Source organism: Clupea harengus, chromosome 7 (genome assembly GCF_900700415.2).
Source record: "Clupea harengus chromosome 7, Ch_v2.0.2, whole genome shotgun sequence".
Lineage (NCBI taxonomy): Eukaryota > Metazoa > Chordata > Actinopteri > Clupeiformes > Clupeidae > Clupea > Clupea harengus.
Window position 1 is genome coordinate 27,072,431 of NC_045158.1, and position 25,894 is coordinate 27,098,324.

The 25,894-nt window shown below is 48.4% G+C and overlaps 2 protein-coding genes across 2 annotated transcripts in view; both read right to left on the minus strand.

Moving 5' to 3' along the window:
• adgra2 (adhesion G protein-coupled receptor A2) overlaps nucleotides 1–16,503 on the minus strand; it is a 62,511-nt gene extending 46,008 nt beyond the window's left edge. Inside the window, exon 1 of the mRNA XM_031570981.2 lies at nucleotides 15,338–16,503. Within this exon, the coding sequence (XP_031426841.1) occupies nucleotides 15,338–15,594 (257 nt within the window). The 5' untranslated portion in view covers nucleotides 15,595–16,503. The remainder of the gene's footprint in view (nucleotides 1–15,337) is intronic.
• Nucleotides 16,504–21,307: 4,804 nt separating this feature from the next.
• Nucleotides 21,308–25,894, minus strand: part of pdlim2 (PDZ and LIM domain 2 (mystique)) — a 58,883-nt gene continuing 54,296 nt past the window's right edge. The window contains exons 9-11 of the mRNA XM_042708130.1: nucleotides 25,491–25,561; nucleotides 24,480–24,600; nucleotides 21,308–22,833 (exon numbers count right to left, since the gene is read on the minus strand). Coding sequence (XP_042564064.1) covers nucleotides 22,635–22,833; nucleotides 24,480–24,600; nucleotides 25,491–25,561 — 391 coding nt within the window. The 3' untranslated portion in view covers nucleotides 21,308–22,634. The remainder of the gene's footprint in view (nucleotides 22,834–24,479; nucleotides 24,601–25,490; nucleotides 25,562–25,894) is intronic.

Sequence of the window (25,894 nt, forward strand, 5' to 3'; positions counted from 1 at the left end):
CCACTGGTCACACGCCACTTTACCAGTAATTATTTACACAGAGGTGCATGTAGGGAAACAAGGGAGGAGCAACATAACAAACACAAGAGCCATTGGAACCCTGTGGAGGCCTGGTGCCTCAGTGCAGCAGTTTCAACAGAACAAATACAGAACCATTGGAACCCTATGGAGGTCTAGAGCCTCAGTTTCAACAGAACAAATACAGAACCATTGGAACCCTATGGAGGTCTAGAGCCTCAGTTTCAACAGAACAAATACAGAACCATTGGAACCCTATTGGAGGTCTAGAGCCTCAGTTTCAACAGAACAAATACAGAACCATTGGAAACCCTATGGAGGTCTAGAGCCTCAGTTTCAACAGAACAAATACAGAACCATTGGAACCCTATGGAGGTCTAGAGCCTCAGTTTCAACAGAACAAATACAGAACCATTGGAACCCTATGGAGGTCTAGAGCCTCAGTTTCAACAGAACAAATACAGAACCATTGGAACCCCTATGGAGGTCTAGAGCCTCAGTTTCAACAGAACAAATACAGAACCATTGGAACCCTATGGAGGTCGAGAGCCTCAGTTTCAACAGAACAAATACAGAACCATTGGAAACCCTATGGAGGTCTAGAGCATCAGTTTCAACAGAAATACAGAACCATTGGAAACCCTATGGAGGTCTAGAGCCTCAGTTTCAACAGAACAAATACAGAACCATTGGAAACCCTATGGAGGTCTAGAGCCTCAGTTTCAACAGAACAAATACAGAACCATTGGAAACCCTATGGAGGTCTAGAGCCTCAGTACAGCAGTTTCAACAGAACAAATACAGAACCATTGGAAACCCTATGGAGGTCTAGAGCCTCAGTTTCAACAGAACAAATACAGAACCATTGGAAACCCTATGGAGGTCTAGAGCCTCAGTTTCAACAGAACAAATACAGAACCATTGGAAACCCTATGGAGGTCTAGAGCCTCAGTTTCAACAGAACAAATACAGAACCATTGGAAACCCTATGGAGGTCTAGAGCCTCAGTTTCAACAGAACAAATACAGAACCATTGGAACCCTATGGAGGTCTAGAGCCTCAGTTTCAACAGAACAAATACAGAACCATTGGAAACCCTATGGAGGTCTAGAGCCTCAGTTTTCAACAGAACAAATACAGAACCATTGGAACCCTGTGGAGGTCTAGAGCCTCAGTTTCAACAGAACAAATACAGAACCATTGGAAACCCTATGGAGGTCTAGAGCCTCAGTTTCAACAGAAAAGTTTCCTCTCATCTTCAAGAAAATAAATTGCCCAAAGCAGTTGTGAAGATCATGGGCCAAGGAAGGAGGAATCCACTCTGCCTTCAGAGCTGTGGCTCAGCCCGCTGCACGTCCTGCACTTGGTTAGGTAGTTAGGACGCTTGTTTGGTGAAGGGAGGGTAGTGGGTGAAGGGGGTCACGATGGGTGCTGGGTGCTGGGGGGGGATGCAGGCTGGAGGGACGGGTCCCCTCACTCAACTTCAGTTGCTAATGAAGCCTGCGAGCCCAATTACAGCGGCTTCACAGCGGGAGCACGTGTGTGAGTGTGTGTGAGAGTGTGTGTGTGTGTCTGTGTGTGTGTGTCTGTGTGTGTGTGTGTGTGAGAGAGAGTGTGTGTGTGTCTGTGTGGAACAGACAGAAATGAGAGAGAGAAAGAGAGAGAGAGAGAGAAACACACAGAGAGAAAATGAGAGAGAGAGAGAGAGAGGGGGGGGGGGGAGGGAGAGAGAGAAACACAGAGAGAGAAAGAAAAAGAAAGAGAGAGAGAGAGGGAGAGAAAGCAAGAAACTCTCCCCAGCCTGGCCCAAAAAGGGCCTCTATTCACTTCAGAATTCTTCAAGTGCCACAGCAATGGGCTGACAGCTCTGCACTAATCACCAGTCTGTGCCCCTGCTGCTGCCTGCTGTCTCTCTAGCCTGCAGCCCCCCCACACAACACACCTGCACCCCCACACCCACCCCCCACCAGCACACCCTGCTATGGCCCAGCGACGCTCACTCTAGCTGGGGGAGGATCAGGTGGGGAGCTGCTGGGGGCCCCTGGTTCTTGAGAACCACTTTGTGGGGAAAAAGCCACTCCTGACAACAGTTGTGTTCAAAGCCTGCAGAGGCAGCATCCTCGTCCTTAACAAGCTGGGTCCGGCAGTGCCTCACACACACACACACACACACACACACACACACACACACACACACACACACACACACACACACACACACACACACACACACACAAGCATCCTCGTCCTTAACAAGCTGGGTCAGGCAGTGCTGAATGCAATGTGTCTCACACACACACAAGCACTTTCGGTCAAACATAGGCTAACACACACATATCAGACTCTGAATACACGCTGGAAGTATTTTGATGCACTTAAATACACACACACACACACACACACACACACACACACACACCGGCACATTTACACACCCACACACAAGCACTCTTGGACACACGCATATACACACACACACACACACACACACACACACACACACACAGGCACTCACGAGAGGGACCACACTCAGGCCCCTGAGCACAACAGGCACTTATCACACACACACACACACACACACACACACATACACACACACTTATCCCGTAAATGCATCTTGAGATGTGAATGTGAATGTGGCCCATTGTGGCCCTCCAGCAGCAGGAAGGGCCCGGGGCCTGGTGCCACACACACACACACACACACACACACACACACACACACACACACACACACACACACACACACACACACAGGCCCCCGTTTACTACCCCGCTGCCGTGCCAAAGGAGCATCCATGTAATTGCACGTCAACTGTTTGTGCAGAGGCATGTCATAAGCCCCTTGATTGAGTTATTCAGAGTTAGTGCGCACGGACTGCCACAATGGCGCTTCTCTGCCCGTCTCTTTAATGGCCGTGTTGGGGGAGTGAAAGGGATGTCTGTCTGTCACTGCTGTTAAAGGCAGGACAGGAAAGGAAATAATGCCTGTGTTAGTCAGCAAGCCTCTGGTAGCCATTGGAAGCCCCCCCCCCCCCCCCCCCCCCCCACAAAAATGAGCAACCAATTGTCTCGCACCAAATGCATTCCCATGGTCATTTGAAGCCTATTTCATTCCAACTTGACAACACTGGTGAACGAAAGTGAGCGAATCTGCCTCATCATGGCCAGCGCGCCTTTTCTCACCGCAGCCTTCACATCTTCATTTAGCCCAGCGCAAAGGCACAGGGTGTGTGAGTCTGCAGGCTCTCGCTCTCTCCCTCCCTCTCCCCCTCTTTCTCCCCCTCTCCTTCTCTCCCCCTCTCCTTCTCTCCCCCTCTTTCTCCCCCTCTCCTTCTCTCCCCCTCTCCTTCTCTCCTCCTCTTTCTCCCCCTCTCCTTCTCTCCCCCTCTTTCTCCCCCTCTCCTTCTCTTCCCCTCTTTCTCCCCCTCTCCTTCTCTCCCCTCTCCTTCTCTCCCCCTCTTTCTCCCACTCTCCTTCTCTCTTCTCTCCCCCTCTTTCTCCCCCTCTCCTTCACCCCCTCTCCTTCTCTCCCGCTCTCCTTCTCTCCTCCTCTTTATCCCCCTCTCTTTCTGCCCCAAGGATGGGAGAGTGTTGAGACTCAAAGGGCCTTATTTCATACGGAGGACTCTTGCATTATGCTGTGGTAACAGGGCCAGGCTGAGAAGTTAAGACTCTGTGGTCTGCGGTTGTCAAAGTGTGCACTTCCATGTGTGTCTGTGTGTGTTGTGTGTTTGTGTGTGTGTGTGTGTCATTGGGTGTGCTGAAGTGCAAGACCAATGCAGCATTGTTAAAGAAAATCTTTCAGCTTCTGCAAAAGTTTCAAATTAAAAGCCTGCATCTGTCATACGCGTGCATGTGTCTGTGTTTGGGCATGTGTGTGTGTGTGTGTGTGTGTATGTGTGTGTCCGCATGTGTGTGTGTGTGTGTGTGTGTGTGTGTGTGTGTGTGTGTGTGTGTGTGTGTGTTGTGAACACAGCTCCTCCAGAGTCTAAAATTAAAATCTGGGTTTTATAAACCCTCTCTAATTAGAGGGGGTTGACTGAATCCTATTTTGAGAGTTGTGGCCATGCACGCCCTTCCCGCACGGACACACACATGTGCGTGTGGACACACATACACATAACCACATGCGCGCGCACACACACACACACACACACACACACACACACACACACACACATAAGCAAAGAGAAAAACCCACGTATACACACGTGTGTGGTATACACACATGCACACGTGCACACACAGCCACATAATTTGAGCAGGCATCTGCGGAGGTTCTCGGAATTGAGACCTCTCTATCTGCCCGTTTCCATGGACACTGCCAAGCACAAGCCAAACCAGAGACGTACGTACGTACAGCCTCTCCACATAAATGTATATCATTCTATTAGACCTTATTTGGTTCATAGAGACCATGAATACATTAGCCGTAGATCACGGCACAGCACAACAATGTTGCTATCAAGGAGGCGACAACAAACGCCAAAGTAAAAGCGGGATAGGATTGTTTAGGGTTCCCCTAAAAACGAAATAAAAGAAAAAAATAAAACGCTAAATATTTTCTGCAACAAATGGGCCAGCTATCCAAATGTGACTCCAGTAATAGCCATGCAGTCATTACTGTGTGCTGAGCTATGCCGTGCGCTGATTGCCGTTCGCAAATGAGCAGCTATCTGTGGCACTTCATCAGTGCTACAAAAGGGCTTTTTAATGAGCCATTTTGGTGCTTAGCAAACAATCAGCAAAAGCTACTCCGGAGCGACATTGTCTCATTGTTCTAATACAGTGATTTCGGTTCCCAGGCAAGAGAACCGGGGGTGGTGGTGGTGGTGGTGGTGGGGGGGTCGTTTACTTTCATAAACGCTGCATAATGTGGAAGGCACTCTGACCCATATAACTGGGCCAGGTTTGGGTTGGAAGCAGGAGCGTTGGACTGGGAGATCCCAAAGCCCCTCGCTTAGTCTCTTCAGTGTCACCTCTGACACCGCACACACACACACCTAAACACACACACGCACACACACACGCACACGCACACGCACACACACACACGCACAAACGCACACACTCACACCTAAACACACACACACACACACACACACACACACACAACACACACACTCAAGCTCAAGTCAGTATGCTGCTATTGATGGGAGGCAGTGTGTGGTGTGAAAACAATGTGGCGTTCTGAAACCCCGGCGTAGCGTCTACAGACAGCGTGCTCGGTGCTCGGCAGTCTGTCCAAACGCATGATGAAGGCTCACTGACATTGCGAAGACACTGCGCAGTCCATCCTTCTGTGGAAAAGTCAGAGACGCCAGACGGAAGATTAAGAGGTGTACAGTTGATCGATGATGCTGCGCTTTGCCTCTCTTTCTTAGTCATACACACACACAAACACACACACACACACAGACACACACTCAGACACACACACACACACACACACACACACACACACACACAAACTCACAACCAGCCACACACTCAGACACACACACACACACACACACACACACACACAAACACACACACAGGCACACACACACACACACACACACACACACACACACACACACACACACACACACACGGGCATATGGTCTCCACCACAGGCACGCTCACCACAGACACCACCCGCCTTCCTCTAAGCTGCAGAGCGGCAGGAACTCTGGGAAGCCATTTATGTGGGAAAGGAGAGCGAGGAAGGGTTAGGGAGAGTTAGAGAGAGCGAGAGTTAGGGAGTATTAGAGAACGAGAGAAGAGAGAGAGAGAGAGAGAGAGAGAGAGAGAGAGAGATAAAGAGATGAGGGGAGTAAAAGAGAGGGACCGTACAGAAACACTGGGAGAGAGGGGGGAAAAGAGCAGGATGAAGAGAAGAAGCAGAGAACACAGAGGAGCTGTGGGACAAATACTCATAGAGTCATGCACACAACACAGACACACACACACACACACACACACACACACACTCATAGTCATGCATATTTGGAGTCAGATAAGAGAAGTCCTATGAAAGATGAAACCAGAATAACAAAGAGTCACAGGGGGGAGGAGGAGGAAGAGGAGGAGGAGGAGGAAGAGAGGAGGGGGAGGAGGAGGGAGGAGGAGGAGGGGAGGAGGAGGAAGAGAGGCCTATGACAACACACATCTCGTTCTGATTGCTGCCTTCGGAGATGACGATGACGGCGGCGGCGGCGGGGGGATTTCTCGACCGCAGCCATCCGTCTGTGCGGCCGGTGGCGTGACGGGGAGGAAGTGAACAGTGCGCTGTCAATCATCCGCGGGGCTTTAGCGTTTACCCCAAGGCACGGCGGCCGCAGAGGGGTAGCTGGTGGTCGGGTGGGGTTTGAGTGGTGGCAGCAGGTGTGCTGGGCTGGGCGCTGGGGGTATTCACAGAGAGACCTTTGTCCGAACGTGTGATTTATTAGTGTCTGGTCACTGTCCCTCTCCCCCAGCCAAAGACCTCCATGCCCAGCCAAAGACCTCGGCTCTTTCAACACCTTTTTCTCTCAAAAATAAACCTCCTCTTCAGGAATGACACTCCAGGCTCCAGAGGCCTCTCTCCATTCTGTTCCATTGATAAGGGGAGCAGGGGAGAGACATTCCATCAACACACTCCCAGTTCAACATCTTCTGACCTGACGAGTGCTCTCTCTCACACACACCCAAACACACACACACACACACACACACACACCCAAACACACCCAGAGAAACAGGCCTCAAGAACTCAAGATTTATTTATGTTCTGAATTTCTTCTTTTCCATTATTTTTTCTTCTGACTTCTGCTTTTTTTTAGTAGTTTAATCCAATTTTATTATCAAGAAAGGACATCTAATCAAATGAACAAATAGAAAATAGCGGCTATTCAATGATAACAATATTGTGCTTTCCCACCCAAGCTCCAGGCCTATCTGACAACTTACCACATATGGTGGCAGACAATCACATTATATTGCCTCTGGCACGACTCTCCGTCTACTTTCTGTTGCAGTGGATCTTCCCAAATAAGCACATACACACAATCTTCCAGCCCAAAACAGGGAGACACACACACATACAAACACAAACACACACATATTCAAAATCTTCCAGCCCAAGAAAAGGGAGATGTCTTTTCTCATCGTTTTATTGGATAAAAACAAAAACAACACCGGTTTAGGAGACCTTGCCACACTTATGCAAAAGTCTCCCAATTCGATGCAAATCTGCATTAAACCGTCAACTCCATTTTTATCACAGGATTCCACAGTTCCATCTGTAGTCTCCACAAAACATAGGTCCCTAAAACACAAAACAGCAAAATAGAGGTACCCATATACCCACTCATGGAGGCAGACACACACACACACACACACACACACACAAACACACACACACACACACACACACACACACACACACACAAACACACACACAAACACACACACACAAACACACACACACACACACACACACACTCTGACCACAGTGCACCAGTTCCCCCTTCCCACATCCAGTCTAACCCTATACTCTAGGCCATTATACTGCAGGCTGAGGCCTGGGATCACCCTCACTGAGACAGGAACACACACACACACACACACACACTCACACACACACACACACACACACACACTGAGCCTCAGATCGCCCTCACTGAGACACAAACATGGCAAACCCACACTGAGCCTGAGACAACCCTCACTGAGACACAAACACACACACACACACACACACACACACACACACACACACACGCCTGAGATCACCCTCACTGAGACACAAACATGGCAAACCCACACTGAGCCTGAGACAACCCTCACTGAGACACAAACACACACAACACACACACACACACACACACACACACACACACACACACACACGCCTGAGCCTCAAATCGCCCTCACTGAGACACAAACATGGCAAACCCACACTGAGCCTGAGACAACCCTCACTGAGACACAAACACACACACACACACACACACACACACACACACACACTGAGCCTGAGACAACCCTCACTGAGACACAAACACACACACACACACACACACACAACACACACACACACACACACACACACGCCTGAGATCACCCTCACTGAGACACAAACATGACAAACCCACAATGAGGGCAGCGCCACACATAGCTGTTATCTGCCTATGGAAAACAGCAGACGATGTATCAAACCAAAGACCCAGTCTGCACAAACAAACAAACAGACACGATCTCCCATCTTATACAGAGTTTCACCTAAAGAGGACAATGTTCTAGAAGCAAGTATTTTGCTATGGGTACAACCGTTTTGCAACTGTGAGACCCATGAAGTGATGAAGTTGTATATGTCAGAGATCACTACATTTTACATTTACATTTAGCAGACGCTTTTATCCAAAGCGACTTACAAGGATGTATACACATTTTACACACTGATGGCACACTGCACATCAGGAACAATTAGGGGTTCAGTGTCTTGCTCAAGGACGCTTCGACAGAGAATCGAACTAGCAACCTTCTGATTACTAAACGACTTCTCTACCTCCTGTACCACTGTAACCCCATGGCACTGTACTGTTGAAGGGATCACTGCAACCCCTCAGAGATCACTGTACTGTTGAAGGGATCACTGTACTGTTGAAGGGATCACTGCACTGTTGAAGGGATCACTGCAACCCCACTGCACTGTACTGTTGAAGGGATCACTGTACTGTTGAAGGGATCACTGTACTGTTGAAGGGATCACTGCAACCCCATGACACTGTACTGTTGAAGGGATCACTGCAACCCCACTGCACTGTACTGTTGAAGGGATCACTGCACTGTTGAAGGGATCACTGCACTGTTGAAGGGATCACTGTACTGTTGAAGGGATCACTGCACTGTTGAAGGGATCACTGCACTGTTGAAGGGATCACTGTACTGTTGAAGGGATCACTGCAACCCCATGACACTGTACTGTTGAAGGGATCACTGCAACCCCACTGCACTGTACTGTTGAAGTAGGAGTGTGTGTGTGTGTGTGTGTGTGTGTGTGTGTGTGTGTGTGTGTGTGTGTGTGTGTGTGTGTGTGTGAGAGTGTCACTGTACTGTCAGATGGTCATTCTGGGTTTAGAGTTTAGTGAGGCTTCTCATGTATTCAGTCCATCGACTCACAGACAACAAACGGCGACCCTGGTTACAGCTGTCCAAGAGGGCGTGTGTGTGTGTTTATGGGTGTGTGTGTGTGTGTGTGTGTGTATTTATGTGTGTGTGAGAGACCGAATTCCACCCACTCTCCGCCCAAGGCCAGGGAGCCTGGGCTGGCGTCTGTCGCCGTTTGTATGCGAGCTGCCCGTCCCCATAAAGAAACGGGTATCAGTTCAAGGCCGCGGCGCAGCCAGAAAAAGGGCTGGCATCCGAGCGCCCAGGTGCCGACAGGCAAACTGCCCTCTCACGTCCACCCCGTCCACCCAGCCTCGGCACACACACACACCACACACACACACACACACACACACACACGCACACACACACACGCGCACACACACACACACACATGCACACACACACACACACTTCTCGACACACACACACACACACACACACACACACACACACCACACACACACACCACACACACACACACACACACACACACACACACACACACACACACACGCACACACACACACGCGCACACACACACACCACACACACACACACACACACGCGCACACACACACACACCACACACACACGCACGCACACACACGCACACACACACACACGGCTGCGGTTGCGGCTGCTCGAACTGCCCTCCCCTCACCTCACACATGTGCAGAAAAGGCGGCAGCAGAGCTCGGAGTGGGAAGGAGTTTTTTTTTTTTTTAAACTCAGGGAGCGAAGACAGGAAGCTCGCACACTTGCCTTCACACTCAAGGGAAGAAGGAGACCATACGCAACAGGCCAATGAGAGAGCTCGATATTTAAATAAACACAGGGAAGCAGAAGTGGGCGCCCTATTTTCAGGCTTCACCTTTGGACAATTCCACCCAGGCATGGAAGGGAAGTACTTCCCAAAGACAGAAAAAGCAGCACACACACACACACACACACACACACACAAAGCTCCTCAGTGGTTCCTCAGTCGTTAAAAAAGATGTGTACTTTTTGATAAGTTTGCTCGTTCGCTAGAATTTATGGATATCTACATACCACAAATACACACATGGAACCCTTCACAGAATAAGACGTTGCTCTGCATAATTTTGGAAAGATTGGGCAAGAGACCAAATCCACATATCTTCCTTCCTGTTTGTCATTCATCTTTTTTCCTTTCATTCATTACTCATGATAGAACAACAAACAAATCTCCGATCTCTTTATTTATTCCAGTATATATCACGTCAGCGGCTAACAGACAAGAGACTGCGGCGGCTGTGATTTGTGAATACCCCAACAGGCGAGCAGCGTCTCTCTCTCTCTCTCTCCCTCTTTCTCCCAAAGACCCAGCGCCTCTGCAGCCGCACGTAATTAGCCTAAAAGACAAGCCCCGGAGCAGGACCACATCTGGAAGGAGTTTAGACATGGCAGTTTCCCTACCAAGACGGCTAAATATTTAGGTTGAGAGTTACTGCGTGTGGATGAACTCATGATAGAGGGGTGGGGGCAGAAAGAGAAAGAGAGGGAAAATGGGGGGAAAGAGAGTGGAGAGAAGAGGAGGAGAAAACACAGAGGAAAAGACTGCTAATAGGAGCTAATCGGCTGATATAAAACCCTATTAAAGAAATCACTCGCGAGCAATTCGCAAATTACGAGGAAAAAGCTTAATTTTGGGCTCCTTCGAGAGTAATGGAAAATGTTGCTCATCGAGCGCTCCGACTCCGATCCGACTCCGACTCCGACTCCGACTCCAACGGCCCTGTGCTCACCATTTCGTCTCAGCCGGCGTCTCAACGGCTCGATGAGTGAGCGCCGAAGATACCGTGAGAGGCAGCGGCGCGGCTCACCGCACCGTTCTCCCGCGCTTCAGTCCGCCACGTTCTACAGAAACAACAAACATCCGACTAATACTCTTAATAAACTAACCCCCGCTGGGATTCCCCGTGGGCCAGGAGGCCTCGGCTGGAATGTTCATGGGAGCCAGCTGGTGTGCATTAGCCTAGATGTGTGTGTGTGTGTGTTGTGTGTGTGTGTGTGTGTGTGTGTGTGTGTGTGTGTGTGTGTGTGTGTGCATTAGCCTTGAGCGGGGAGCAGATCCATGGCACACAGGCCCAGAGCGGAGTCGTCACACTGACCCCGTCCACCAGCCCAGAACTACGCCAGTCAGACCCACAGACAGGCAGACCCACAGACAGGCAGACCCATAGACAGGCAGACCCACAGACAGGCAGACCCACAGACAGTCAGACCCACAGACAGGCAGACCCACAGACAGGCAGAGCCACAGACAGGCAGACCCACAGACAGGCAGACCCACAGACAGGCGGACCCATAGACAGGCAGACCCACAGACAGGCAGACCCACAGACAGGCAGACCCACGGACAGTCAGACCCACAGACAGGCAGACCCACAGACAGCAGACCCACAGACAGGCAGACCTATAGACAGGCAGACCCACAGACCAGACAAGACAGGCAGACCCACAGACAGCAGACCCAGACAGGGCAGCCACAGACAGTCAGACCCACAGACAGTCAGACCCATAGACAGGCAGACCCACAGACAAGCAAGACAGCTCTAAAGTCCTAATCAAAGTCATGCTGAATGGGGGCACTGTCTACTGGCTCAGCCCAAGGCAAGTGAATGAGCTCACTTCACCTAGGGCCAGCAGCCTGCCTACCTGGTCCAACCCAGCAGGCTCCTCGCCTGGGTAAACTCACCAGGGTCCAATCAGACCCAATCTATCAGGGTAAGGAGCGGTGTCAATCCTGGAGCACATCTGTCTTTCAATCCAGTCTGCTCCAGTCCATCACCTTGACACCTTTGACCCCAAAACATCATTCCTGCTGGCCTCTCATGCCTGCAGCCCGGTGACCTCATTCCCACAGGGCAAATTCGGCTCAACTAGCAGCCCCGGTGACCTCTGACCCCTGACCCCAAAACTCCATACAGTTTCCTAGTCCACCAGGGGATACACGAATGACACATTCAACTGACCTTCCCAGCGAGGGGGAGAGTGAAGAATAGGTAAAGTCAGGTCTTTGTGTGTGTGTGTGTGTGTGTGTGTGTGTGTGTGTGTGTGTGTGTGTGTGTGTGTGTGTGTGTGTGTGTGTGTGATGGGTACAGGGTGGAGGGGTGATGAATTCAGCCCTGAGCTCCCATGCTGCACCTGGGATGCCGTCTGGACAGCCTCAGGAATGTCAGGAATAACAGTAACATCAACAGGACTCTGCACATTCCACATCTGGCTGGGACGTCACGAAAACAGGGAGGACGCGGCAGGGCTGCAGCGATCCATGGGGAGAAGACCAGAGGGGGAAATCAACAGTTATGTTCCCCAAATGAACTTCACTCGCCTGCACGGGCAGCAGGCGGAAAGAAACACAACAACAAGCCACTGAGAATACCGAGGCTCCACTCCGCTCCGCAACAAGCCACTGACAATATCGAGGCTACCCGCTCCGCTCTGCAACAAGCCACTGAGAATACCGGGGCTTCGCTCCGCTCCGCAACAAGCCACTGAGAATACAGAGGCTCCACTCCGCAACAAGCCACTGAGAATATCGAGGCTCCACTCCGCAACAAGCCACTGAGAATATCGAGGCTACCCGCTCCGCTCTGCAACAAGCCACTGAGAATACCGAGGCTCGGCTCCGCAACAAGCCACTGAGAATACTGAGGCTACGCTCCGCAACAAGCCACTGAGAATATCGAGGCTCCGCTCCGCTCCGAAACAAGCCACTGAGAATATCGAGGCTCCACTCCGCTCCGCAACAAGCCACTGAGAATACCGAGGCTCCACTCCGCAACAAGCCACTGAGAATATCGAGGCTCCACTCCGCAACAAGCCACTGAGAATATCGAGGCTCCGCTCCGCAACAAGCCACTGAGAATACCGAGGCTACGCTCCGCTCCGCAACAAGCCACTGAGAATACAGAGGCTACGCTCCACAACAAGCCACTGAGAATACTGAGGCTACGCTCCGCAACAAGCCACTGAGAATATCGAGGCTCCGCTCCGCAACAGGCCACTGAGAATACCGAGGCTCCACTCCGCAACAAGCCACTGAGAATATCGAGGCTCCACTCCGCTCCGCAACAAGCCAGCATAGGGGAATTGTTTGTGTCTAGGGCACAGGCTCGTAAAGATGTCACAGTGTGCTAAACACATGTCGGAAAACAAATAAACAACATTAAAAGGTGCAGGGGATGCGAGATTATCTTCAATCACCTCCACTGCTGCCACCCAGGCAATTCTTTTTTTTATCCTCTCCTCTGGTTTTCAGCAAATGTGTTTCCCAGATGTTTCTCCTGCCTTTATTAAGCAGAAACACAAGGCCCTATAAATGGAGCGCTGGCTGCCTCCGACACCCCCGAAGGCATAAATCCACTAGCTGCGTCTCCTCGGCGGGCACCAGCGGGCCCGTTTTTTTTTTTTTACTGCGCTCATGTGCAGGCAAGTGCTGCTCCCACTGGGTCGGTGGGGTGCATTGTGGGATGGTGGAGGACCAATATACAAAATAAGCATGACAGAGAGAGAGAGAGAGAGAGTCAGTGAGAGTGAGTCTGTGAGTGAAAGAGAGAGAGTTTTGGTCGAGATTTATGAAAGCTTTTAACTATAGTGGCCGTCGTGGGTCAGTTTCACTTTTAGGTCGGGTTGATACTTAAGTACGGAGAATAAATATGAAAGGCATTTGGCAAAATGTTTTTAGAGTGGAATGAAAAAAATCTTGTAATTTTGCAGCTGTCATGTCCTAGCAATTCTAGAGCAACTTCCTGTTAGAATGGAATATGAGAGGGATAGTTCTGAACATTTGCAAACCTTTACCGTGTCACACAGTCTGTCTCAGGTTGAAATGGCACATGGTACAAATTGGCTTGTTACAGCCATCACTGAGAATATTCAACCAGGGCAGTCTGACATGGACTGACAAGCAAACTGGAGGCACTTGTTCCAGTTGTCAGTTAGCTGCTGTACACTAGGTTCATCTTCCTTCTTGAGCAATCAGGCAACTTCCATAATAACTAATGCAAATGAAGAAATCAAGCCACCATTTATGAGTGAGGGAAATGAACAGAGAGGAGAGGGGGGGTGGGGGAGAGAGAGAGAGAGAGAGAGAGAGAGAGAGAGAGAGAGAGAGAGAGAGAGAGAGAGAGAGAGAGAGAAAGAGAGAGCTAAAGCTAAAAATGTGTTTCTGTTTATCCTACGTTAGCAAGGCCAAGTCAGCTGGAGATCTGGGAGGGCGGGATTGCAGAGAGCGAAAAAAGTGGGGAGAGCTGGGAGTTTGGGGGAAGGAGGGAAAGGGGTAGGCAAGGGGAGTGGAGGTATGCAAGGAGGGTTACTGAACCTCTGCGTTTTAACTCTGCGGCCCCGACTACAGATTTAAGATGACAAGAGAAGTGGCGAAGGGGGCCGAGTCCAATGACAGTACCCTCCCCTCTGTTTTCTTTTGGGTTCTTCTGGGTTCTTTCGCTTGTTTGTTTTTGTCTTGCATGGACGACAGGATCCCCCCTAAGTGAGCTCCCTCTAGTCAGGACTCTTTGCTCTTTGGCTCCTTGAGTCAAAGAAAAATAAGAGTGAGGCCAAGCTTTGAGCGTACGCGTCTGTGTCTGTTGCTGGGCCAGGTTACACACTTGGGGGCTTCGCTGGCCAGAAATATGTACGCTGCCTTGGGGACGGCCCTCATGCCGGATGAGGCTGAGCCCAAGGGGTCAGTTGGGGGCCTTGTCTGAGAACACACCTCTTAAGATAGCAAACTCTCAAAGCAGGATGCAAGTCTCACAATCAGTGTTACGCACTTTCCCATAACAAGGCGTTCACGAGGTATAACTGTCATCGGCAGTTAGACCACTCAAAGGGAGACTTAGATGTGTATATGTTTTATTATTATTATTATTATTATTATTATTATCATTATTATTGTGAAGTATGTCAGAAGTTTGGTAAGTTTTCATACTGTTAAACTCATAAACAAATTGCGGTGATCTTTGGAGGAGATAAAGGGGATTTCAGTATACACCATATGTCAAATCCCGAAGGTTTTATGAGTTTGAGTCAGCACAGTTGCCTGCATCCTGTGTTCTCGAATGGTATAAACGATAAAAATGTGTGCAAACATCATGTGTGCAAACACACATCAGTTATTTGAGAGACTGTGACATACTGAAACTTTTACTCACAGCGTAACGGTTCGGTTGGGGAGGAGACTGGCTTCTGGAGTTTCTGTGAGTTCGTCGCTGCTGCAACTCACTCTTTTCCGGACACCCGGCGCGGTATGAGCCTTTATGCGCTCGTCTATGCAACTACAGCCGCTGGTTAGAAGTCCAGGACAGGCGTCTGATAGTCTTGACTCCGTAGCTGTCAAGCACACCAGAACTACCAGCAGACGCCCCCATAACGGGATGCTAAAGCTGGTTGCCGACATTGTCCCCATCATTCTCGCCTCAGTGTCGCCCGAATCAGCCCATTTCACCAAAACGAAGCTCCTTGACGGTTGACAAGAAACAGGGCAGATTGCGTGCAAATTGTCAAAACAATGAGAATGTGCATGCGTTTCCAAATATGGCAATTGTTAGTTATTCCTTTGAAAAGAGAAAAAGTGCTGTGTGGAATTGATTGAATGATCAGAGATGCAGCCTATGGACTGTCCATACGTAGAGAACTTCAGCTCACTGTAAAGTTAACATTATCCACATCGCCACTCATATGTAGTTATACTTGAGACATCGCTTCCAACGGTGTAGCGTTAGAACTGTTCAAGGATAATATGCGCTTTGAGTTTTTACCTATTTTCTGTTCTGGATAAAACATATTAAACTTTTGGTGCTCGTGTCCTGCCTCTGGAATAAAGTGTTCCCCAGTGACAGATGAACATTGTCGCAAAAGAAAGACGTTCTGTCATCTCAAATCTCAGAATATCCCACTTGTCACGATCAAAAGTCAGAGCCGCTCTGGTGTGCTGTTACTCCCTGTGGTTTTGATAAGAGCCCAGGCACAACTCACAGCCTTGCCGTACTTCTCCACAGCTTTTGATGTAATTCACAGATTTGGCAAATGATATGTCGCGCAGAACTAGTAACGTTCAACAAGTAAGACGTTTCAAAGTAGATAGTCCGACTGAGCTCACAAGAGATCCATATAATTTAATCCAGGAGGTAGCCTAAATCGAAATAACGGTGCGACGGGTCCGACTCGACCTTAATTTCCCAAATCTAGCGGTTTTTGCCTGCCACCCTGTCACACTCAAATTCGGTTACTGCCTTAAGTGCGCGCATTCCCTCCCCGACTACGCACTAATCCGCAGGGTCCTAGCGCAGATTTTTACTTCACGGAGTTTAGCGCTTGCCGTAGCTGTCCCACTCGTTTAAAATCGCTTTGACGATTTACACTACTAACATTAGGTAAGGGTGAGCATGTGTGCTCAAAGAGAATATTAGGCTTTAAATACCATATAGATTTACTCGACCGGTATCCACGTCTTTCTTTTCGCTGTATTTTGTGTGTTTATAGGCATAGGTTTAGATTCTTTTCAGAGACGAAATAATTTAGTAACGTTCATTTAAACTGCGCCTTCAAACACCTGAACACTAAGGTTGATGTATGAAATGCATCCTGTTAAGACTTTTAAGCATAACTCTACATATCCTTTGCGTCCTACACAATTATTATTGTTCGGCTACGTGACATTTGAGCTATTTTAGCTGAAATACAACGTCGTTGCTGACTGAATTATGAAGGCCACACCTAGGCCTCTAACTGCCTTAATGTTTTATATAGTGATATGTTTTAACACACTTCAGATCACATAGAAGCTAAATATATTAGGATTATTCCCGTGAAATTGTAGTCAAACGTTCTTCGCACGACACATGTAAACACTGCAAGACATTTATGCATGGAGTACTGCTTCAATAAAGTAGAGTTAGATCCTGGGTCGGTTATAAAGTCGCCCGCATCACATTGAAACCATCAAGGTAGCCTACACGAGCACCGTTAACGTGTTCCAGCTGCGGGTCGAAGTAGCCTACAATCCGCTGACTGTTGGATAGCCAGGCTTTTGACACACCGGGGCCGGTGTTCCACTTCGGCTCCCTTGCAAAAAAGCACCGATTGAGCGGTCATTTATAAAGTAATCATGAACGCCAACCTGCAATTACCATGTAAAAGTTCTGCAACAAAGCCAATGTTTGTCAGGAGTTAACCTTTGCATTTCTTTTTCGTTTAAATGTAACGGTAAAGACGGTGATCACTTTCATAAAACATTTTCCAAAATCACTTGCATTTATTTTTACAGATTACACTACATACATTATAATCTATTTATATAGATTTATATCAGAGTTTTAAGTAAAGAGTTATTATTATCTAATGTTTTTGCCTTCTTTGGTTTAATGTAATAAGTTTTTTGATAACAGGTATTTTGCACATTCTCCATTTTGCTGTGTCATACCATGCTTTGTATTATTTCATATTCCGTTCTTGGACTGTGTTTAACACAGAGCTTCTTGTGTCTGTATCAGCATGGGTTATCTGGACAGTGAATCTATAAGCATAACCAGTTTCACAAAAGGCCCACAGTTCTGAAAGGCTGGTAGACAAGAATGAATTGAAATATTTTAATACAGGTAGCCAAGACAAGTGCTATTATAAGCGCCCTGTCCAGCCTCTAAAATCTCACCATCAGTCACACATTCCAAAACCTTCAGCACTGCTTAAAACCCTGGCCGACTAGGGGTATTGAGCAGGTACCTGGGGATCCCAGCCATCCAATGAAAGCCTCTTTGATAGTCTCATTTTTTGCTGAATGAGAAGATCAGAGATGGATAGGAATAGAGGTATGTGTTAGCCCTCTCAAGTGATTAAGGGCAGATGCTGTCAGCGTCCCAAAGAACACATCAAGAACTGCACTTCCCACAGACCTTCATTTTTCACAGGTCCACTTCTGTCCACAGCACAATCCCAGTGGAGCTTAAACTTACAGTCTTTTTTTTGTTTTGAAAAAGGGCTTTTATGATATACGATATCCCACGAGGAAGGCCTGCAAAAATCCTCGCTTCTTTTAAAGAAAAGGAAAAATCTGATGAAGGCCTACTTTGAAAATATGGATAGGTGAACGGGGGGGAGAACGTTTTGGGTTTGTGGAAAAAAAAAAAAAAAAGGCTGGGGGAATGGAGGAAGCCCAATTGGGGCTGACATTCACTCAGAACCACGTCAAATGGACAAGCACCTTGGACACGCACGGCACCCCGAGCACACAATGGCCCAGTGTGCGCAGGGCCAGGCTCCTCCGCTCCTCCGCTCCTCGGCTCGGGGTTTGTTATTCCTGCATATGATACTGTACACTGCAGTGGGCACAGAGGCTGGTCTGATTGCTTAAGGAAGCCCCCAAAACCAGGGAGAGGCGCCTACCCAGCGATGAAACAGAGCAATGTTTATTTGACCCATTAAATAAGGCTTCAAGTACAAAACCCACCCCCAAACACACACACCCGACACACACACACACACACACACACACACCACATCCCTGCCCCCCAGTCAAGAAGCCCTCTAGCCCCCTGCAATCTCTCTCATCTGGAGAGCACAGTTTCCATTTAAAAATGTCACGTCCCACACTGCACATTACATCAAATTGTACTTAATGGCATCCAGACAAACTTTTATGTTGTTCCAACATTTTTTTCCTTCCTCACTCTCTGTCTCCCCCTTTCTGTCTGTGTGTGTCTCTCTCTCTCTGTCCTATCCCCCCCCCTTGCTTTCTTCGCTCATATCGCCGAGCAAGCAATCTCAGTCTCCTCCACATCTGGACCCCATTCCAGGTGGAGTGTATGAGGAGGGAAAGAGGGTGTGTGTGAAGGGGAGGAGAGATGGAGAGCACAAGGGAGAGATGGGGAGGGGGAGGGGAGGGGGAGGTGGGGTTAGGTGGAGCTGGAGGATGTAGCACTATCTCAGATCAGGAAGTGACGCATGACTAGAGAGAGAGGGGAAATGTGTGTGCTTGATGTTTCCCCATGTTGTGCACATGGCCACTATTGTGGACTCAAATAGCACGGAGAGTATGCCCTACTTTATCGGCAGACCCCTGGAGAACGGCGTGAGGGGCTGGGCTGGGAGGAAGTTTAGAAACAACTTCTAGCTTGTTTGTTTATTGACACAACAGAAAGGCGTGTTCTTGAGCATCCTCACAGAAAACAATTCAGCTCGAGCGTTTTCTACCCAATGGATATCCAAAAGAAAGAGAGAGAGAGAGAGAGAGAGAAATTCCGCCTGTGTCATTTATCTGTGCATGTGAGTCTGTGAGAGCGAGTGAAAACAAAGACTTTGCTAAAAGGGAAAATGCTGTCATAACAATATGACTAATGAGAGGATGCTGTGGGAACCTAAATAATCAAGCCAATCTATCACCATTTCATAAACATGTCAAAGTTACAGACTAGCCTTCACAAAGTAATGAGGTCTTTTCATGACGAGGAAAGAAATTACAAATAATGAATAAATATTTATTCCTTCATAATCTATCCAAAATATGTGCTAATATGACTGCTGTCCACAAACTGATCATCTTTGTACCATCTTTCAGTACTGAGTAGTTCATCACGACGTGTCAATGCTGCAGAATGTGAATCCATGGACCTCTAGTGGTCAAACTCTCACATCTCAATCACTCAAGACGGTAACATTAGAATAATTAGAAACTTCAAAAGTAAGTCTAACAGCACACGTATTTTAAAGGCCAATTGGTGCAATGTAATAATTAGCTATGTTGTAATGAATAATACCTCAAAATAAGTGAACATTTGAATACAGCAGAACAAAGAATAATGTTTCCTCCTACATATGAAGGCAAGCAACGGACATTGACAACGAATACATATACTTGTTTTCGTCTTCTAGAGGTTGTCATTTCGTTGAGACTCTCATTACCACACCACACACACCATGCACACATGCAAGAGGGCGTCGACAGACTGCCTCCTGAGCAATTGAGGTTAAGTGCCTTGCTTGAGGGCCTTACTGCCAACATCACTTGGGAGTTCAGCAAGCAAACTCCTGATTACTAGACTGCCCACGGCCACCGGACCGTAGCGCCGCTCTGCAGCTGGAGTTACCTGTGCTCAAGTTTGAAGTAACAGTGAAATGATAAAAGAACGAGAAACTGATAACTGTAGTAGAGTTTACATTGTTGTTACGACAGCATTAGAGAATAAACCACTGTGAAATATAGTTGCCTTAATTTCAAAGGTTGTACCTAAAGTGCCTCCCTTACCGCAAGTTATTTCGAACACCCTTGTCTTTGATGAGTGAATTCAGTCATGAGGTCTGGAGCAACGCAAATATGACGTGCCTTGCAGGAGGTGGGTGATCCAAAATAGCACACTAGGGCCCTCTTGTGGATCATAGAATAACTGCAGGAGTATGCCGTAATACTGAAGTGGAGGAGGGGGACACGACATGGTTTTCACATGCGGTTGCCATTACAGGGCCATTACAAAAGAAAACATCTCGATTTGAGAAAATTATGAGCGCAGAGGTTAAATTGTTCCTCTTAAGTATGACGTGTCATCTAAATTTAACAACAGAACATTTATTATCTTGTGCAATTTAAGTGCCCTGCCCATTTTTAAGAAATGATTAATCACCTTGAGGCTATTTGGCCAGGTCCTCAACATGCCAACTGTAGTTTAGAATCATCGCAAGATGGGGAATATAACCATCATATTAAATTATAAAACAATATAATTTCTGGCACATCAGATCAGATACATTATATCTTAAGCTTGGCTTATTGCTTGATGATTAGAATAATTAGGATACTAGTCTTTGACTGCTTTGCTAATGCAGGCCATTTATCTGTACTCAACGTTGTGTTGCAGCATAAAATACTAAAGTCCAACATAGAAGATGCTCAATGTGTTGCATGTTATACTGTACAATATTAGAGTTGTAAAGAAGACTGTTTTTATATAAGTCAGTATGTTGATCCAAATTCAGCCAACCCAGACGGATTTGGATTGTCTGAGTCACACGACCCGGGTCCAACCTCCCCACATAAAAACATATAAACTTTAAGTTTATAAAGATATTTATAAAGATTGTCTGCTGATAAGAGGGAGAGGATAGTCTTAGAAATAATGATCACACCCTCAGAATAGGTATCAACAACTTGTATATTTGAAGCGTAGGAGTAGTATATTGGCACAGAGGCTACTGCTTTCATCACTAGTTTCAGTGGGTGCCGAGAGCACCACTAGAACGGTGCTCTGGGTTTCAGAAAAGGAATCGTATGCTCGTGTTTTAACAAATGAAAATGATGTGTAAAAAAAAAAAAAAAAATCCACTTCAGTGTTCCTGGCGAAGGCACTGTCCCCTCATGGGAAGAGGATGCATCCGAGCACCAACAATCCTAAAAAAAGAAATATGCAAAGAACACGCACAAAGAAAAACATGCAAACCCTGCTCACACAAATAAATGAGAAATCTAATACATATCGTTTATGGGAAAATACATATTTACATATAATGACATATTTTGTCTGATATATTCCCTTGTTTAATGTCTGTGAAAGGAAAGAACACCACTCTTAAATGTGTTGTGCACTGCTAACTTAAAGCAAGCAACCTTTTCAAATGCCTTTTAGAGGGAAAAACAACAAGCAAAGAAGCAACTACAATGGCATCTTAATCATCCCTTCAAAGCAATGACCCAAAATCCTGACTCATTTTAAACAGATAGAACATACACACGCACGCATGCACACACTCACCACACACACACACGCACACGCACACGCACACGCACACGCACACACACGCACCACACACTCGTGAAAGTCTCCCTTCACACCCCTGAAATCATTCCGTTCCATGTATGTTTGTGGTAAATGCTGCTCCTTCCCTTCGGGTGCAGGAGATGAAGGTATAAATGATGAGCATAGACTCCATCGGATGTCATGCTCTCTACCACAGGAAGCCAGTCCTGTGAGCCATTTTAAACGCAACAGCTGTGAACACAACTCACCCTTTCTGGGGCTGTTCAGAGTATAGACGCTGCAGAAGATGGGACTGTACAACTCATTTGAGCACAAGATGGCACCCATTCGAGGATAGGGCGATATAGAAACAAAAGCAGGTACAGAAAAACCGAAGGGGAAAAAAAGAAAAAGTTCATCCTTTATACAATTACTGGAAAGGTAAATGCCATGACTAAACTCAATGCGTGCTGAGAGGCACTTGATACAAACTCAAAGGCGTGTCTAACAGCATCACTCCCACCCCTCCGTACCCCTCCGTACCCCTCCGTACCCCACCTCCCATTCCTCTTCTCTCCCATCTGATCCACAGTCCATAGCTCAGAGTCTGTAGCAGTGGGGTACCAGCCCTGGGGGGGGGGGGGTGTGGAGTAGGACAGGAGCGCTGGTGGTGGTGGTGGTGGTGGTGTGGTGATGGGGCCTGGGTGGTCTGGGGCCTGGGGGGGCTTCAGTGGTGGGGGGAGACGGTGTGGCGTCGGGGGGCGTTGCTGCCGGGCCCGGTGTAGCGCTCGCGGGCGTGCTTCTCACAGAACATCTCGTCGCCCACCCAGAAGTGGCCGCGCATCTTCAGGTTGAGGCCGCACTCTGTGCAGGTGTAGCACTCGGGGTGGCGGAAGCGGTCGTCCATGATGCGCACCACCTGCGTGCTGAGAGGGGAGGGGTCAAAGGTCACAGGGTCAAACACCAGAGGAGCTAAAACATCCCTGTTGTCCTCACACGTGTTGAGCTCCCCTCACAGAATAAACACCATGACAGCTCCTTCTTCACCACTGAAGACTGATGAGGACATAACACACATTTACACAACAATCAACAGGTGGTGAGTTCTCATGGTCACACGCACACACACACACACACACACACACCTTTTCTCACACCTCCCACACACGAGCACAGTGTGTGCAGGAAGATAATTAACTCAAGTGACGCCTGATTACAGGGAACGGTTGGGCCCCGAGGGGAGAGTGGCTCCCTGTGCTCTTCCCCCGCCTGATCAACCGCTCTGTGCTCTTCCCCCGCCTGATCAACCGCTCTGTGCTCTTCCCCCGCCTGATCAACCGCTCTGTGCTCTTCCCCCGCCTGCTCTGTGCTCTTCCCCCGCCTGATCAACTGCTCTGTGCTCTTCCCCCGCCTGCTCTGTGCTCTTCCCCCGCCTGATCAACCGCTCTGTGCTCTTCCCCCGCCTGATCAACTGCTCTGTGCTCTTCCCCCGCCTGCTCTGTGCTCTTCCCCCGCCTGATCAACTGCTCTGTGCTCTTCCCCCGCCTGCTCTGTGCTCTTCCCCCGCCTGATCAACCGCTCTGTGCTCTTCCCCCGCCTGATCAACTGCTCTGTGCTCTTCCCCCGCCTGCTCTGTGCTCTTCCCCCGCCTGATCAACCGCTCTGTGCTCTTCCCCCGCCTGATCAACTGCTCTGTGCTCTTCCCGCGCCTGCTCTGTGCTCTTCCCCCGCCTGATCAACCGCTCTGTGCTCTTCCCCCGCCTGATCAACTGCTCTGTGCTCTTCCCCCGCCTGCTTAGGGGGGCTGATCAACCGCTCTGTGCTCTTCCCCCGCCTGATCAAGCGGACTGATCCCCCACTCTGTGCTCTTCCCCGCCTGCTCAGGGGGACTGATCCACCACTGGTATCCAATCATATTGCATACGGTTCACAGATAGAAGATAGCTCAGGGGGGCGGATCACACAGTGATATGCAATCATGCTGCATACTGCTCGTAGATAGCGCTCGTGCAATTCACATTAGCACATGGTGTTCATGTCCACCTGAAGTCACTAGTCTAGAGCGCTGTGAGAAACAGATAAACCACTCCTGGTTGTTTCATGAGGAACACACACACAACGACTCGTTGAAATTCAGAGGGTGTGCTGAAAACACTGTCATAACAATATGACTAATATTGGATGCTGTGGGAACCTAAATAATCTAGCCAATCTATCACCATCTCCTCATTTCACACCCTCTTTCTGAGGGCGTGCTGTTTCATCATTAAATCATCGTTGATAGGTTTGCCAAATAAAGATGCAATTAGCAGATTCTGGTGTGGCATACTGCCATACTGGTGTGTGTGTGTGTGCAGACATCCACAAAACTCACTACAACAGGCCATAGGTTGCTTTGCATTCTTACACTATGTTGTTATAGGTTGCTTTGGATTCTTACACTATGTTGTTATAAGTTGCTATGGATTCTTACACTATGTTGTTATAGGTTGCTATGGATTCTTACACTATGTTGTTATAGGTTGCTATGGATTCTTACACTATGTTGTTATAGGTTGCTATGGATTCTTACACTATGTTGGTGCCGCACTTCTCGCAGGTTTGGTACTTCTGCGCTCCGGCCACTCCGGCAGCTGAGGGGGTGGGCTTGGGTGGGCTAGGGGACAGCTTCCCTGGGAAACGGATGGCGGCCTCTGAGAGAGAGGGAGAGAGGGAGAGAGAGAGACAGAGAGAGAGAGAGAGAGAGAGGGAGAGGTAAAGAGTGGGGAGAGAGAGAGAGAGAGAGAGAGAGAGAGAGAGAGGGAGAGGTAAAGAGGGGGAGGGAGAGAGAGAGAGAGAGAGAGAGGGAGAGGTAAAGAGGGGGAGGGGGAGAGAGAGAGAGAGAGAGAGATAGGGAGGGAGGGAGAGAGAGAGAGAGAGAGAGAGGGAGGGAGAGGGAGGATCAGATCAGAGGGTCAGACACAATCACATCCTGGTAATTAACAGCCAAAACATACAGAATCAGCCCAGATAAGAGCACAGTCAGACAGTCAACATCCTCTTTTATGTGGGTGAGAGTAACATAAACATCATAAACAGTCACCTCATAAAACCCAGAGATAAGCAGGATACCTCATGAGCACTTGCGGTCTCAAGGTCCTACCCAGTGTAAACACAGCACAAGTGGAAGCAGAGTTACTGCTACCGCAGGAATCAGAGCTACATGTTGTTGTTCATGTAGCATTGCTAAGCCCTTGTACGTGACTGTGGATGTGGCCGTAGTCTTTGATGACTGGATTATAAATCACGAATGTATAACTGTCAAAACTACTTATTAAAAGGTGCCAACTGCGGATGACGAAAGCCCTTGGCCTGTCATCAACACTTATTTTGCTTGCTGATTGATCAAAGCACTGTGGTTCAACCGTCTCATATAACCGGTGCTTAGAACAAGATCCTGATAGCAATCACTGCACTGCGACAGGAACCCCTTCTGATCCGGTAGCTACGCCGTGTAAACTCAACAACACCTTCAGTGATGTTTTGCCGTTTGTTTGTTTGTTTTTCCAAACTTGAACTCTTCCTTGCCTGAAAGGCGCTTCACGGAGCTTGTGTCGGCAGGCCGCCCGTGTCAGATCATTAAACGCATGACTGTGGACTGCCGGCTTGTTTTTCCTGCCGAGTGAACGGAAAAACCACAAGCTTCACAACAAGCATCTGCATTCTGTCCTCGAGTGAGCCTGACGTCTCCACGACTGAGATTAGGAGGAGGAGGCCGGCGTGTGGGCTCCACACACACACACACACACACACACACACACACACACACCGTAGACAAATGACGACGTGTTTGGACTACACTGTACAGTACAGCACAGCAGAGGACAGCACAGCACAGAGACAAATATGACCCTGGCCTTATCACTGAAAGGACACATTTGTCTAGACTGACTTATCTGGTGAATGTTTGTCTCGGCGCGCATTGGCTCTGCCGGACTGAAACTTACC